The following is a 17,431-nucleotide window of genomic DNA, read 5'->3' on the forward strand; positions in this document are numbered from 1 at the left end:
TCGCCCAGCTGACCGGGAGCCTTGCCGCCCCCTGTGCCCTCGGGATTCAGCATCTCGAGATTGGATATAGTGTACGATGATGCGGTGGCGAGCATCAGCACACACACTAACAGAAGGCGCCACCATTGGCCGTCAAGGAATCCCATTGATCGTCCCATTGAACCTTTGGAGTCAACAGTGAAATCTTTAATGACTTGAAAACTATTATATATATATATAAATGTAAAACAGAAAAAGCAAATAAACACAGTGTCCGTCTTCAGCGTTTACATTTATATAGCAACAAAATGCCACGTACAAAGTAGGCTAATCAACAGTAATCATTTGGTAAATCAATAAAAAGCCGTTGGTCTCCTACCAGAGCAAGGAAAATGGTTACATGTAAAATACTACTTAAAATCATTTAGCCTACTTACAATGTTATATCAGTCTTTTCTGTCCTGTAGATCCTTTTCCGTTCATACCTTTGAGGCGAATAATTGGCTTTGTGCCAGTGTTTTACGACTTATAGTCTTTTAAAGCACTGCGTGCCCACGTTTCAAGCGTCATGCTGTTGATTGTAGCCCTAGATCACTTACTTACACTAAAAACCACCTGACGTGAAGAACATAACTGAATTACAATCTGAGGAACACAAGTACTTAGAGCTCATGATTAGCCTACTGTTATTTATTTATTTATTTAATTTTTTGACATCTAGACAAAAATTAATAATCTCACTTAATAAATTAGTTATATGATAAATGGATTTAACTTTATTTTTAATGCAGAATCTTTAGTAGCTAATTTGTATTATTGGGCGAAATCTGACAAATTCGGGGATAATATATGAATATGAAAAAAAATCACAAATTTAGGAATGCATATTTCGACAAAACAAAAATAACAAAAATAGGCTACTAATAAATAGCTTTGTAATGTACCATAATTTGCAGTTAAATTAGGCCTACATTGTTTGCATTTCTTCATAGTATGGAATAACAAACCTGACAAAATTAGAATTAAATAAATAGGCCTACATAAATAAATAAATATACAAAGAAATGTAAAAATAAATAAATATATAAATAATTATTTATGTATGTATTTATTTCTAATTTTGTCAGGTTTGGCATTACATACATGTGACGCCCAGATCATTCAGTAAAAAAGAAAAAAGGAAAAAAAAGTGTGTTTCAGTAATGATAGTAGGCTATATAACTATAATTCAGAAAAGTTTGAAATCCCCTTTTGTGTAAATTGTTTACAAAAATACAAATACTTTATTTATGACAAGGAGAGTCATATACCTAAAACCTAGCAGCAGAACTCATGTGCACAGATAAAGGTGAGCAAACTCCCTCAGAGTTCACATTATCACTGCGATGGACACTTTTCACAAGACCGCGTTTAACGGTCATCAGCATCGTAAATCCTCGAAAGTTTTTCATATTTGAATTTTTTTAAAAATGTGTGTACATTTATAACACTATTCTTTGTATTATATCACCTTTGCATCAAATTACAAAAAAAAAACAGGTAAGGCCTAATGCGAGGGTGTTTCTAATGCAGCGTCTATGGGAGGGACAGTAAATTTGACAATCGTTCTCTCTTCTGACTGCCGTTATCAGTCTCTCTCAATTTTTTTCCTTTTATTGAAAGTCATGAAAACACTATCGTGGAGTTTTTCACTGCTATTCAAGTTAACCCAACTATGACGACTTCAGTTGCTGAGAAACCCGGAAATGTGAAAAGGGTCCATTATTCTTATGCTGACGGAGAGAGGCGGAAACATGTGTAATGGACAGCACTTTCAGCCAATCACAGCACACATTGGCATGTTTCCGGAAGCACACACGTGTTTGGTCCTTCACTTCAACGATGCAGAGACAGTAACGTTGTAACAAAAAACAACAACAACAGATTTTGTGACACTTTAATACAATCTCTGCCTTGGGGAGTTATTTCGGGATGGTCTGGACAAGCAGAGTTTGTTTCCGGAAGGTTGGTATTGTTTATCGAATGACATTTAACTAGTTAGTAGTAGCCCGACCTTCACATGCTAAGTTTCTGTGTGTCATTAACAGATCGTGTAGCAAATTACTATGTAATTAATTACTGTTACAAACATGATGCTTCACTCTAAACACTTTTATCACCTATCAAACATATTAGCTGATTAGTAGAAATCAAGCTGACCAAAGACAGTGCCAAATAATTAACATCATCCATAATTCGTTTTTAATATTTCCACAAATTAATGGTTAATCATAAATGCGTTTTCCATAGGCTAATCTCACTGTAGGCCAGCAGTTGTAGGATGGCGTGAATAAGTAGTCTAGGTAATTTCCTGATGTGTTTCTGCTGTAATCCTGTCGTTTGTTAACCCCAGAGGGCCCAGGCAAACCATTATTAATCATATTGAGTATGATATGCGTCATGTTGACGAGGGGGTTTGGGAATTCTTTTTTTCTCTTTAATAATCCTTTAATGGTGGACTTTCCCTGCCTTCCTTTGGGGGAGGGGGGTCATCTTACCCCAGAGGCTATTAGTGAATGTGCACGTTTGTTAATCCCAGAGGACCCAGGCAAACCATTATTAATCATATTGAGTATGATATGCGTCATGTTGACGAGGGGGTTTGGGAATTCTTTTTTCTCTTTAATAATCCTTTAATGGTGGACTTTCCCTGCTTTCCTTTGGGGGAGGGGGGTCATCTTACCCCAGAGGCTATTAGTGAATGTGCAGGGACAGGAAAATTGAAAATCATTTATACCATAATAATAGACACAGACTTATGCAAATAATGGAACAATGGCACAGCAGTATGCAGATAATCTGGATACAGTCTTCATACAGTTCTTCAGAAGTGGAATACGAACAGTTTCACAAACATAATGTTCTGCTAACTTTATCTGTCTCTTTTATTTCAGTATGGCAACTTTGTGGATAATATACGGCTTTATGTGAGGGGTGGGAGTGGAGGAATGGGTTTGCCCCGTTTAGGGGGACTTGGGGGAAATGGTGGAGACATTTGGGTGGTGGCCAAAAAAGGCATTACACTGAAGCAAATCAAGGACAAGCACCCTAACAAACGATTCACTGCAGGTGTTGGTTCAAACAGCAGGTAAGTCCTTTTTTTTCCTAATAAAGAGAATAATGTGTGAGTGAAATGGCAATTGTCAGTAATACCTCTGGAAGACAATAATAGGAATTTCCTATGACAAAACATAATAGTATTTTATTTTTTTCTTTTCAATGTATTATTGTGTTTTTAATCCATAAGATCATTAAAATTGATATTTATTTTTGATATTTGATAATAAATTGATATTGTTATTTATGTATTTAGATGACTTTGAAGCATGTCACAGGAGCCTATTATATTTTTGCTGTAACAGATTGTGTAATCTCTCCTATTGATTGTTTGTGTCAGAGTGAGATCTCTGAAACAGATGTGTTGTAGGTGTCATTATTTTGTCTGGTGAATCTGATGTAAGGAGCTCTGACTTCTTCTGATATTGTGAAAGCTTAGTTGCTTCATGCAGATGATATGATGCATTCCCAAATCTTTTAAATAGTTGCCATAAATAACCTATCGAATTGTCAAGCGATATTTAGCATGTCCAAGCTTCTTTTTTTCTATATAACATAATAGTACAGCAACCCCAAATGTCAAGTTCCAGAAAGTAGTCCATAAGACCCATGTACTGTTTTCCAAGTCTTTAAAAATAATACAAGTGGTTTTTATGAGAAGCAGATTGCAATGTAATATACTATTCATTGAATATCTTGACTTCAACCTGTTCAAATTACAATAAGATGGAACATGGAAGAATTACATTGTTTGCATGCTGAACATGGCAGAAGTAGAAGATCCTGTGCACAACTTCTTTGATTTGCATGTGTATCGTGTCAGGGTTAAATGTGCAGAAGTGTGTATGATTTGAGAGAATGTGCACAAGTCAAGTGTGAGTAATTTTGTGTGAGGAAAGTGAAACGCTTATTTTTGGACTGCTTCTCACATAAAGCTGTTGAATGACTTTTTAAACCAGAAAGGTGCATAAGAAGTAATGTACATTTTTGTAAATGATGACAGATTCACTTTTTGGTGAACTAGATGAACACATTTCACAAATAATTGTTCTGCTATACAACACAATGTGAAAATGTCAGTTATGTGACTTAGTAAGTGGTCATGTGTCCTGTCATCTCCTCTCTACTCTTTTTTTTTTTTTCCTCAGAAATGCACACAATGTTTAATTGTTTTGTGAAATATTGAATCTTGGTTGTTTTGTGCTGATTTTGTAGAGACTGTAAGTAAAGTATTGTGTGGTGCTTTTGTCAGTATTCATGCTCTGAGAGGGGCTAAAGGAGAGGACAGTCAGGTCTTTGCACCTGTGGGGATCAGTGTTACAACAGACAATGGGAGAATCTTAGGTAATTCCATTTACACCCCTCTATAACATCTAGATCATCTAGGTTTTCCTCTCACATCCCTCACATCACTTCATGCTTTTATTTGACATGCTTATTAGACATACTTTGCACTTTGATTGCACTTATATCAAATGCCATTTTGTGTTGTTTGTTCCCTTTCATATTGTATTCTGTATGTCTTATCTAATGGTCATTTAAATTTTTCTTTTCTCATTAGGAGAGTTGAACTGTGAAGGAGACAATCTTTTGGTGGCCAAAGGGGGTCATGGTGGCTCTCTTCACTCTGGGTTCTTACCCAGTAAAGGTCAAACCAGACAGATACGGCTGGACCTTAAACTCATTGCAGATCTGGGACTTGTAGGGTGAGTGTCTACACAGAATGTGGACTGGAAAAGTATTGCTCTCAAACAAAAAAAGGGTATAAAATTACAAGGTAAAGCACATGAAGGGCTAAAAAAGATCTAGGAATAATGACCAAAATAATGCATAAAACAAAACTACATAATGAATAAACTATATTTGGTACATAAAAACTTTTATTATTATTGTTATGTTATGTTTTGCAAAAGTAAAGCTGTGTAAAGTGGCATAATTGTGACCCTTCTTGTTTCATTGTTTTCTCTTTCCATTAATGTGTATTTCACACACACCAAAAATTATTTATTTTTTTGACAGGTTTCCCAATGCAGGCAAATCCTCCTTGCTGACTGCCTTGTCGCATGCTAAACCAAGGATTGCCAGCTACCCCTGTGAGAACTGATAATCATTTACAAATTAGTTAAACCAACGTAGTGAGTTTATACTGTATATATATATATAATTTTTTGAGATGTACCTGTATATATGTATACGTGTGTGTATAAAACTGCCACTTTATTGCCACTTTTACAATAATCCCTTGTTACTTTCCTTTATTTTACTTCCGCAGTTACAACTTTAAGACCTGAAATTGGAAAGGTTATGTATGATGACCACAAGCAGGTAGGATGACAGGCTCTATAATAGCATAAATAATAAAATAAAATAATAGGACTTATACTGTATGCTGCTTAACAAGCTTGGTTTTGACCTTCTCCCATAAAATAGTCTGATAATTAAACCAAAAATTACAATACAGTTATATGCAATATACAATATGTACATACATAAAATATAAATTTTTATTGAACAGACCTTCAGCAAATATAATTTTATATTACATAATACACACTTTTTCAGACTGATGCCAGAGTGAGTTACAGAAGTTTGTTTTTCTCTGGAGGTTTCAGTAGCAGACTTACCAGGACTCATTGAAGGTGCTCACGTAAATAAAGGCATGGGACACAAGTTTCTCAAGCATGTGGAGAGAACCAACCAGCTCATGTTTGTGGTACTGAGTTTTGTCTGTTACATGAACTTGAATATTAGTGACTGTGAGAGTTGAATAGTAATGTCATGTTCTGATGTTTCAGGTTGACATCTGTGGGTTTCAGCTAGCTAGTAACACCCCGTTTAGGTCTGCATTTGAAACCGTGCTGCTTTTAAACAAGGTAATAATATATGCTACTGATTCTGCAAGGATGCATTAATTGATCAAAGGATCAAATATTAAGAAATGTTTCTTGAGCACAGCACCAAATCAGCATGTTAGAATGATTTCTGAAGAATTGTAATTTCTGAAGGATCATGGGACAATAAAGACTGGAGTAATGGCTGCTGAAATTTCAGTTTCACCGTCGCAGGAAGAAACTACATTTTAAAAAATATTTAAATAGAAAACAGTTATTTTTAATTGTAAAAATATTTTACAATATTTATGATTTTGCTGTATTTTTGATCAAATAAATGCAGCGTTAGTGAGCATAAAAGAGACTTCATTCAAAAACATTTAAAAAATTTCTGACCCCAAACTTTTGAACGGTAATGTGTTTTGAACACACACATACACACACACACACATACACACACACATATATATATACAGTGGGTACGGAATACACATACATATAAACACATAGCAATATAACAAAGAGTGAAAAATTTAAGGGGGTCTGAATACTTTCCGTACCCACTGTATATATATATATATATATATATATGACACGTGAGCTCTATGTAAAAAAATAAATAAAATGAAAATAAACTGCTTTTCTGAATGAAATGCTTCTGCATATATGATTGTGCTATATAAAGTGCTCTTGATTTTCTCTGTTAATCAGGAGCTGGAGTTGTATAATGAGGAACTGTTAGGGAAGCCAGCGATCCTGGTCATAAATAAGATGGACCTCCCCGAGGCTCAGGGCCGTCTCCGAGAACTGGAAACTCACTTAGAGAACCAGGAAGGTAGGTTTTATTAGAAGCAAATGGGCAATTTAGGGACTATTTATTAAATAGGCCATTCAAGCATATTAGTCACAAATTGCCTTTAGACTTTGTTTTGTGTTATTTTAGGTATACAGTGGGTGCATTACAGAAATTTCATATCACAACAGCAGATGGTTTTATCAATGGGTTATGTGCAACAAACTTCCGTATTCTCTAAAATGGGTCACATTGCTTTCGGTTCAGATCTTTTGTATGTACTTGTTTTACTCGAGATGCTTTCAAAGAAGATACCATAGATGATCATAACCAATGTCCATCACATATGCAGATTGATATCAGTTCAACATACCCATTGTGTTTAAAAAGCAGTCAGAGAGCGGTTTATTAAATCTGCTAAATCGGCCATGTTTTACACAAATATATGTACTGCAATTTTCCCTGGTGGGGAGGTCAGTGATTTGTACTCTTATTGACTATTATGGCAGTCTCGAGTTTCTGCCACATGTAAATTTTGCCGAAGTACAGGCCTAATGTGATTGTTTCATTGCATTGAGCTTGATGGCTGTGTACATTCAGTGTTCTTCAGTTGATAACTCTTTTAAGTGATGCTGTGCTTTCCTAGAATCAAGCCATCTCTTTCATGAGGATGTCATCCCTAAAAGCCTAATGCGTTTCACGCACGTCGTCCCAGTCTCTGCCACAACTGGCCTTGGTCTGCCCTTGCTCAAGTCTCTCATCCGCCAATCACTTGAGGAACAGAACATCATAGAAACTGATGGTCAGCGCAGTGAGAGGCTACTTAAGTTGAGAAGGGAGATTCCCACTTCATCCATACCTAGCTGGGGGTTTTCTCAGCCGACCTGAGATCCCACATACAGGTTTGGGTATGGCAGCCCATAAATGATCCTCAGGGATACTGTTGAACATTTGCGGACATGTGAAATATGTAATTATATGCAGTTAAAGAGCATTCAACAGAACACAAACAGCACATTTCACTTAAATCAGTCTGTATTGTATAGACTAGTATCTGTGCCTGATATGTACCAAAATGCTGACCTTTGTGTCTGGGTAAGCTTTCATGTAATGCATTGCTTGAAGTTGGTTTTAGCTGCTCTCCCAGTCTGATCATGCTGGTCTGGTTTGCTGGTTTTAAAGGCGTTTTGGTAACTTGTCAGCTGGTCTACTAGCTATTCCATCTGAACAGGCTGGGAGCCAAGATTAAAAACTGGTCAATACAAAAAATTATATATATATATATTTTTTTTTCCCCAACAAGGTAAGATGGCTAAAAATGCTCTCTATGAAAATGATTATTTTCTATACTTTATTCTATAAAAAGTGACCACCTGGAATTTTAGCCATTACTTGTTCTTATTCAGTTAACCTTCCTGTTTTTCAAGGTCTTCGTGATTTTTTTGGAGTAGTTTGTAACAGAATCATACTGCCATCTGCTGATTTTTCATGCTGTTGTTTGTAATGTAGGTGTTTTATGCCTTCATTAACTGTTTAATGCTAGATTATTCTGTACCAGAGTAAAACCAAGTAAAACACTTGCAAGTTAAAAACTATTTTTTGTCTATCATAAATGTTTTTGTCCTTTTGTTCACCTGCAAACATGTGTCAGCTCCACCATACGCCACTAGATGCCACTAAAATCTTGCAGGTGGTTTGCAGGCCAAACCAGGACACATAGGCTACTTTTCATGATAAACTCAGACAGTGGACTGTTTCAAAGGTTGCAGGTGCTTTGATCTTTGTAAAATTTGCATGCATTGTTAGATCCATTCAACACTTGGGAAAGCCACGAATATGGATCCGGTCTATCACATTTAGTCAGAAGACATGTTTTGTTTGGTATCCAAAACCAGTTAACACCCCAAACCAGTTATAACTGCATTTTATCCAGTTAATAATTTGTAAATGATTATTCATTGTTTTATAGCAGCCAAGAGGTTGGCAGAGGAAGGAGTGAGAGAAAGCAGGGAGATGAAGTGATCTGAATGAGCAGGTTTTATTGAATAATCTTAGTTCTGTCTGTTTCAGTGCTCAGCTGGACTTCATCTGACCACAACAAATTCAACACATGTTGAATTAATGCAATGGAAAATGACCGCTTCACAGCACCATCATGTGATGTTAAAAACCTTGAAATGGAGACTTTACTTTGTCTCTCACAAAGACAAATATCACTTGAAACCACATAATCATAAGATTAATCTGCAATAGCAAGCATTACAAGAGCACAGATAATGAAAAAATCAACAAATGGTTAAATGACATGATAAATGATTATCCATTAACAAAAAAAACAAAAAACTATGGTTTAGTATCTGTATGTAAATGTATGGTTTCTCTCATTAAGCTACACACAGATTGCTACAATTTAAATCCTTAGATCTTTCAGCATTTTCCTCCACATTCACATTCAAACTCTTGAACATTTTAATCATATTATTTAAGTCACATTAAGTTATTATTAGCAAAATTGGTTTGTGATTCATGCAAGACATTCACATAGTTCTTGTGGGCGCAAAGCCACATTTAAAATTTTGTATAGTAACTTACAACCAATAATGTTTATGCAATGATTGCAATATTTCATATATTTAACTTAACCTATTCAGAAAATGTGTGAACCATACATAACAATAGAGTTTATCATGGAAATCAGTAGACTAAAATTAACATGTTTTGCTTCATTACAGATAACCATGTATTCTGTGTAAGCATCTCATTCGATTAAAATATAGGTTTAACAGTATGATATATCAGAAGGCTGAAGACAGATGCAGTTGCTTTTAAATTGAATTCATGTAGTCAGACATAGAGCTGGGAAAATCTCAGGATTCATTTACCAGCAAACGGAAGCAAACCACTAATAGGATCAGAGAGGAAGTACTGGAAGTGCAAAATATGCCCAGACAATCACTAAGAGAAGAGAAATATACATATAAATATTAATACACTGTCAGCTGTACTAAAAAATATAAATTTCATCTCATATATTTTGATACTGTATGGTTTGAAATGTAAATTGCTATTGTACCATTATAAAACAGCTAGTTGTGGCCCTGGCTTCTGATTAGTCAGAGCCAATAGCTGATCGTTATTTTTGCTGCATAGCAACCTTCTGTAATATTAAAGAGATATATTCTAGCAGAAGGATGCCAGTTAGTGAAATTGCCTAATGTGATAACATTTCAATTAAACTTTTAATGAGCGGGGGCATGTTTGTTTTCATTTTAAGTTAACTGAATAGGGAACTTGGGCCCGAGATGCTGGGGCTCCAGCATCCCTGCGATAGTGGGGACAAACCTGGAAAAACAAGGTCATGTCCCATCCTATAAATTACATCTCATAGTAAGAATGTAGGCCTATGAGAATGGCAATACGCTGCTTAATAAAATAATGTTTTAATAAAAATGTCCGTCATTAATATTTTAGTATGCAGCAACACTATATTATAATGTAGAGTACACCCCCTCTGATTAAATATAAAAGATGTATTTTCTTAATCTTTTTGCAACACAACATTTTATCACTTTGATAAGACAATGGTATTTTCTTGAATAATTTTAACATTCTTCTTTGGTAACTGATCAAGCATACTTGCTGGAATATTATATCTCTAAAAAACCATAACATGTCTTCTAAGCAAAGAGTAATGGCTGAATTTGTTACGTTTCAGAGGGGGTGTACTCATTTATGCTGTGCACTGTATATATTATAACACATACACTTATTATAATAAATGTATATATTATACACTTATAATGCATTCTCTTTGATTTTATTCTTCACTTTGGGCAGGGTAGAGCATTCTTCTGACGTAGCCCTGAGATATTTATGACAATATATTCTGTATTTGTAAACAACAGTTCCCTAAATGTTCTCAGAAAATCGCAAGTCACAAATTTAAATTCTTGTCATCATTCTAATTCTGCCCAATTTACTCTTAATACAGTGTTTTGTTTTTTAAGGTAAAATTGTTTTCTGAAATTACTTCACAAAACCTACCTTGCATGCTGAAGAGAAGTATTATGTCATCACTCTTGATAAACTTTCTTTTAGTGAGATCTTCTTTCATTATGACAGTAATTTCAGGCCAGCAGTCTCAGACCAGAATTTGACGATCACCTAACCCGCCCCTAGCAGTAACCCTAACTTCACTACAACTATAAGCTCCACCCCACCACTAACTGTAAAGGCCTGGTTATACTTCATTTTCCTCGTTTCACTCCATCTTGCACACAGCTGCTTCCACACAGCTTTCAAAAACTTAACCACGGATGAGAGAGGATGGACGAGTTTGACACATGCACAATATCACTTAGTGGACACTTTTGTCTCAACATTCACCTTATGTCTGGGTGGACACAAAAATTGGACTGTACACGGACAGTGCGCAGACCGTTGCAAAACACGTATGACCATCATGTACTTTGAGCTTAACCTCAGTGAGTTTATAATCTCCACTCTAACTTTCAGTCTGAGGCTGCTGTCACGTGTGGCACTGCGGGTCTTCAGCTTATTGTCTGGTGTAGACGGTGTTAACAATAGTTAAAACAATATTCACCTTGTAGCACACGGTCCCTGCTTGACAGCTGCATCAAAGGACATCTTGAAGTTCTTCACTGTCACTTTAGGGCAGGGTAGAGAGTTCTTCTGACGGAGCCCTGAGATATCTGCAACAAAGTATTCTGGATTTGTAAACAACAGTTCTCTAAATGTTCTCAGAAAGTTGCAAGTTGCAAATTTGAATCCTCGTCATCATTCTCATTCTGCCCAATTTACTCCTAATACAGTGTGTTATTTAAGATCAAATTGCTTTCTGAAGGTACTGCACAAAACCTACCTTGCATGGTGAAGAGAAATATGATGTCACCACCCTTGATAAACTCTCTTTTAGTGAGATCTTCTTTTATTATGGCATATTCATAGCCCCAAAAAATACCCAAATATACGGTCTCATTGCCAATGACAACTCGAGTTCCATTATTTCGAGGATTGTCCCAGTAATTACTGTCATCTGTTACAACAAAATATGGCTTTTAGACCCTTCAAAGCTACATATAATAATAACCTTGATCATCAGTTAACTAAAATGCTGCATGTAACATGATATGAGAGAAAAATAATCAGAATCTCACAGGAAGAAGCCAAAGTAGGGTCAGTCGTGAAGCTTTTCTCAGAGGACATGCGCTTCTGAATGTGTGGATTCTGGTCAAGCATCTGGAAGGTTATTTGTCTCCATGGACAAGGCCACTTCAACTGGTCATCATATGCACCGGATACCAGACCAACATATATTGAAAGGTAATCCTGATACACTATTAAGAGAGCCTGAAAGCGATAACCCTCACTGGAGTAATACAACGGACTGTCCATCCAAGTGCCAGGCACACTGTACTTCAAAACCTTCTCAAAGTCTCTTATCTGCCATGTGTGGGGACACTCAGTCTCTGAAATATTGATATCATCCAGTGAAAATCCTCCACTGGAGTTTCCAGCTCCTTTACGGGCTTCAAATACAACTTGGAAGGTGTTATTTGCATTCAGTGGCACATGATGCAGCTTCCAGTAATTGCCAGGGGGTTCTGCAAAAAATTTAATGGTCAGTAACATGGAAAATGTAAGGAACATCTTGATGTACAGGCCTGTAAGTATTTGAGAAAGAGACTGACCTGTGATCTGATCCATAAGTCTGAGAGTTCCTCTGTTATCTGCTTCATTCTGGTATTCTCGGATCCAGATGTTGAGCTGGTCAGACTCATTACCACTGTGATAGTAGTAGAACTGCAGGCACTGGACTTTGCAGTCTCTTTTGGGGGTCATTTTCTTGCTCTCCATTCTGGCTGCGTCCCCCTCATTTCTACCCTTAGTGCTGAAGTGCATGAAGAAAGACACACCTGCAGGTATGAAAACAGGTGTATACAGAAGTTGTGCGGAACTGGATAGTACAGTGACTGCAACTGTGGTTGGAAGTGAGGCATTTTTTGGGCAATAAAAATATAGATTATCTTGCATCCTAAAGTCTCTTTCTGTGAAAAAGCACAACACTGTCAAAAAAGAAACTTCACATTCACAGACTGACTGTAACAGATCTCACCCTTTTGTTCTTTGCCCAAGTACGTGTGGTCAGTCACACTGATGCCACTCACTGACTTCACTCTCTGCCAGCCATAATCAGCAGCAGAACAGACGCTCATCTGAACAGATCCATCATGAACAGATTCATTATCAAAACTACAGTGATCAAGGAAAGAGATGGACGAATCTGTAATGCAAACAAACAAACAAACATTTATGAGGGAAAAAATATCATGTCTTTGTGCACAGTATTATTCTGCCTTTCTGATACTATATAAGAGATAATGTAATGTCACTATTGAGTCATTATTGCAAAATTAAGTTATATTAAATTAAGTTTACGTTTTTACATGACACATCATTACAGTTGCCATTCATCTGTCTCTCTTACAACAGACACAGTCCTAATGAGATATTTAACAACCACAAGTTCACAGTAATGCTGCAGAGAATACACATTCAAACTAAAAAAAAGAACAATGTGGGAAATACTCACTGCATTTATAGAGTTTGTTGAGTTCAATCACATCATATTCACTCATGTCCAGGAGTTGACCAGTCACATTTTGGAACTCAGGACGCTTAGTAATGATTGTGGGTCCATTACCGTTGCTTAAGGCATCTTTATCATAATGCATCACAGAGTAGTAGTCGTATGGGGTGTCTTGGATGGTGGTAAGATTCTCACTGTATTTATCGAAATTGCTCTCATACCCTAAAAATAAAGACTAATGCATTTATTAAGGTTAATCTTCATAAGGAATTGGTTATTTACTGAAAGTGCTTATAAGTTGAATGGACACTTCAGTGTCAGGTTCAGTAAAGCAAATTAATCAAATTCATCAAAAAAATTGATATATGAAAAAAATTGATAGAGCAACCTTTAATGATGTTTTTGAAGTTGATGGTCACATAATCATCTCTGTCATATCTTGTGTGCTCATGCAAAAATCCCAGTGCATGGAGAAACAAATGCTCAATAAATGCTTTTATTCCACAACTATCTCCAACGGAAAGAGTCTGAGCTCCTGCAAGTCTGTGACCGATATATGACCAACACCTGAAAAACAAGTGAGAGAGAACATTCACATAACACATACGGTGAATAAAGGTTATGTTAACAACACTAACAGTCAAATTAAGTAGTCCACATATTAGAATAACAAAAATGGCACTGTAAAATAACACACAAAAAACAAAAACGAAGGTTAAATCAAAAGTATCTTTCATTTAAGATTCCTCAAAATAGCTACTCTTTTGCTTAGAGAGCTATTTTGGGCTTCAGGGTAGGAGTTCCTACATATGTGGTTTATTAAAAACAATAAAAACAAAAACTTTAAATTAACATTTTTTATTTTATATTATAACTGTATTGTTTATATTTGTCAAACAGAAAAAAATATATATCTGTCTATATTTGGATTACTAACTGGAACCATACTGTACCCTTCACGACTCTCCACAGAGATGTAAGAAATGTCTTCTGCTGTTCTGGGCTTAAACTCAATACATGATTTCAGTCTGAACTGCTCAAAGGCTCTCAAAATGACTCCTTTATAGTTCATACCTATAGCCATGGAAAACATGAAAGTTAATTTAAATACTAATTGAAAAGTTGACATGACATGAAAATCCATGTTTTCTTACTGAGATTCACACTCAGCTCATAGGGGATGGGAATATTCCACCGGTACTGATTCCCAAGAATGGCGCTCCTTTGATTAGACTTTAAAGCAGATTGTTTTAAGTATCCTGGGAGGACTATAAATGCTGATTTCTGAATTATCCAATATTGTAATTATAGAATGTCTTGGAAAGGAACTCACCATCATGATGTCTCCTTCTCTGAGATTTAAACCTAACACCACAAGAGAGTTCAGTTCACAGTGAATATGCTTGAATAAAACAGGAGTAAAAAAAATAATGATTTATAAACAAAAATAGATATTAGTTGCCTTGCTGCAATGTATTTGAGTTTTTGTGATAATACAGTAGTTTTACCTTTGTTTATATCTGGAATATCCTTCCGATCCTCATTAATGTCTTTGAGACAAGTATAATAAAGAAAACAAAAGACAGAGGGAGAACCAGAATTGTGTGCATTGAATACTAGACAAAAATGTAATTTTAGTGAAACATCCTGAAAGTAAAACGTTGAATGGCTAATCATATCATCAGGCAGTAATGAGCAGCCCAAACCGGATCTTTTACACTACACACATATTAAACATATTACAATAACTTTACAACTGATTTATTTCAGTGACTGTGCTGCTGTACTTACCAGACGTATCTGGTGGAGGCTGAGAACATGAGATATGAAAACAATTTTCAGAAAAATAGATGAAAAATAGATTTAAAAATCAACAGCTATCTACCACTTTTACAATGACAATATGTTATAACATAAGCTCTCAAACTTACCATAGATGATGCTGGGCAAAAAGCCAAAGCCAGACTCAGCAAAAGAAATGTGCATAATCGCATCTTCACTGAAAAAATCATAATGATCAAATTTGATTGTTGATTTATGGTTCAGTGACTGTGCTGCCGTACTTACCAGACGTATCTGGTGGAGGCTGAGAACATGAGATATGAAAACAATTTTCAGAAAAATAGATTTAAAAATCAACAGCTATCTACCACTTTTACAATGACAATATGTTATAACATAAGCTCTCAAACTTACCATAGATGATGCTGGGCAAAAAGCCAAAGCCAGACTCAGCAAAAGAAATGTGCATAATCGCATCTTCACTGAAAAAATCATAATGATCAAATTTGATTGTTGATTTATGGAGTTTTTCCTAATCACTTTAAAATTTACAAGCAAAATACTTGGGACACATAACTTTTTTTGTAAAAAAAACCCATATTTAATTATGTTTAATAATATTTAAATATTACCCAGTGAGTTATTTACATTTAAGGTAATACATTTTTTTTTTTTAATTCTGGAAACTAAAATATGGATGCATACCAGTTTTCAGTCACTAATGCAGCTGAACATAAAACTGCCTCCCAGTCACCCAGTTTGACAAGAAAGTGTCAAGTTGTCACATCCACTCTGTTTAGTTCCTTTTTGTTTTCTTTGTTTATAAGTAGGTTCTCATTTTTACTATTATATTATTACTATTACTATTGTTACTCCTTTGTTAACTAATTAGCCCCACCGTTCTCTTTCAAATTCTGGAAACTAAAATATGGATGCATACCAGTTTTCAGTCACTAATGCAACTGAACATAAAACTGCCTCCCAGTCACCCAGTTTGACAAGAAAGTGTCAAGTTGTCACATCCACTCTGTTTAGTTCCTTTTTGTTTTCTTTGTTTATAAGTAGGTTCTCATTTTTACTATTATATGGTCAAATCAAATGTATTTAATTAATTAATTAAACAAATATATATATTTAACAGGGACAATGGACAGTCAAAGACTGCCCCAGAATTAGCTACAGAGCTAAATTTCATCTGAAACACCCTATAAAGAAAATTATATATATAAAAAAAAAAAAAATGAGACTCCCAAAGTTATGTAATCATTTCAAAACACAGGAATATTCAATGATCACAAACCTGACTCATCTTTAACCATATTTTCAAATGTAGCTTAAACTGTGCAAAAGTAGGACACTGTCTAATATTACTTGGTAAATTATTCCAGTTATTAACAGCTCTTGCAGAACAAGCTAAACGACCAAAATCAGTAACCCTAAAATGTGCTTCAATCACCTCATAGCGAAGCTCTTGTTTGTCTTATATTTTCAGTACGCAAAGAAACAAATGTTTTTAAGGGTAAGGGAACATAAAACTGCCTCCCAGTCACCCAGTTTGACAAGAAAGTGTCAAGTTGTCACATCCACTCTGTTTAGTTCCTTTTTGTTTTCTTTGTTTATAAGTAGGTTCTCATTTTTACTATTATATTATTACTATTACTATTGTTACTCCTTTGTTAACTAATTAGCCCCACCGTTCTCTTTCCTCATTTGCCCTGTGTATTGAAACCCCAGTCTGACTCAGTTTCCTCATTTGCCCTGTCTCTTTCCTCATTTGCTTTATACCCGCAGTCTGGCTCAGTTCTTTGTCTGTTCTTGTCTTAATAGAGTTTGTTTGCTTTGGCCCAGTGGTTTTCCTGTGTCTCAGTGATAGAGTGTTTTTGTTTAAATAAATATTTACCATTTGTAAATAGATATTTGTCTCAACTCTTTTCCTTCCAGAAAACAAGCTAGGACAAGTGAGAATTTCTAGTTTATTATTTGAACATGCAAATAGCATAGTCCTTCTCTTCCTCATACTGAGTTCCCAGTATATTTACATAGTTTTAACAATAGGGCTGCCTGGAAAATCAAAAAGAGGTTTTTACAGTCATGCTGCAGAATAACTTTTTTTTTTGCTTACACCTTCACTGACAGGTTCTGAAATTATCAATGTTTTTATTAGCATCTTTTGAAAATTTTATATATATATATATATATATATATGAATTAGCTACAGAGCTAAATTTCATCTGAAACACCCTATAAAGAAAATTATATATATAAAAAAAAAAAAAATGAGACTCCCAAAGTTATGTAATCATTTCAAAACACAGGAATATTCAATGATCACAAACCTGA

General features: G+C 35.4%; 2 protein-coding genes across 2 annotated transcripts; one reads left to right on the top strand and one right to left on the bottom strand.

Moving 5' to 3' along the window:
* Nucleotides 1–1,791: 1,791 nt before the first annotated feature.
* gtpbp10 (GTP-binding protein 10 (putative)) lies at nucleotides 1,792–8,388 on the top strand. The gene is made up of 10 exons (XM_016532267.1): nucleotides 1,792–1,983; nucleotides 2,913–3,106; nucleotides 4,328–4,419; nucleotides 4,637–4,781; nucleotides 5,095–5,168; nucleotides 5,348–5,400; nucleotides 5,681–5,788; nucleotides 5,871–5,948; nucleotides 6,618–6,741; nucleotides 7,346–8,388. The coding sequence occupies exons 1-10, from the start codon at nucleotides 1,951–1,953 to the stop codon at nucleotides 7,585–7,587; spliced, it is 1,143 nt and encodes a 380-aa protein (XP_016387753.1). The 5' UTR covers nucleotides 1,792–1,950; the 3' UTR covers nucleotides 7,588–8,388.
* Nucleotides 8,389–9,375: 987 nt separating this feature from the next.
* On the bottom strand, nucleotides 9,376–16,410 carry LOC107723382 (meprin A subunit beta-like). The gene is made up of 17 exons (XM_016531964.1): nucleotides 16,392–16,410; nucleotides 15,506–15,573; nucleotides 15,377–15,395; nucleotides 15,241–15,308; nucleotides 15,101–15,119; nucleotides 14,818–14,859; nucleotides 14,643–14,674; nucleotides 14,464–14,542; nucleotides 14,263–14,383; nucleotides 13,698–13,876; nucleotides 13,313–13,531; nucleotides 12,836–13,003; nucleotides 12,411–12,635; nucleotides 11,877–12,323; nucleotides 11,582–11,755; nucleotides 11,303–11,411; nucleotides 9,376–9,654 (listed from the first exon to the last, which is right to left on the bottom strand). The coding sequence occupies exons 1-17, from the start codon at nucleotides 16,408–16,410 to the stop codon at nucleotides 9,567–9,569; spliced, it is 2,076 nt and encodes a 691-aa protein (XP_016387450.1). The 3' UTR covers nucleotides 9,376–9,566.
* Between the last annotated feature and the right edge of the window lie 1,021 nt (nucleotides 16,411–17,431).

The sequence above is a fragment of the Sinocyclocheilus rhinocerous genome, unplaced genomic scaffold (assembly GCF_001515625.1).
Source record: "Sinocyclocheilus rhinocerous isolate Xijiao unplaced genomic scaffold, SAMN03320098_v1.1 scaffold241, whole genome shotgun sequence".
NCBI lineage: Eukaryota > Metazoa > Chordata > Actinopteri > Cypriniformes > Cyprinidae > Sinocyclocheilus > Sinocyclocheilus rhinocerous.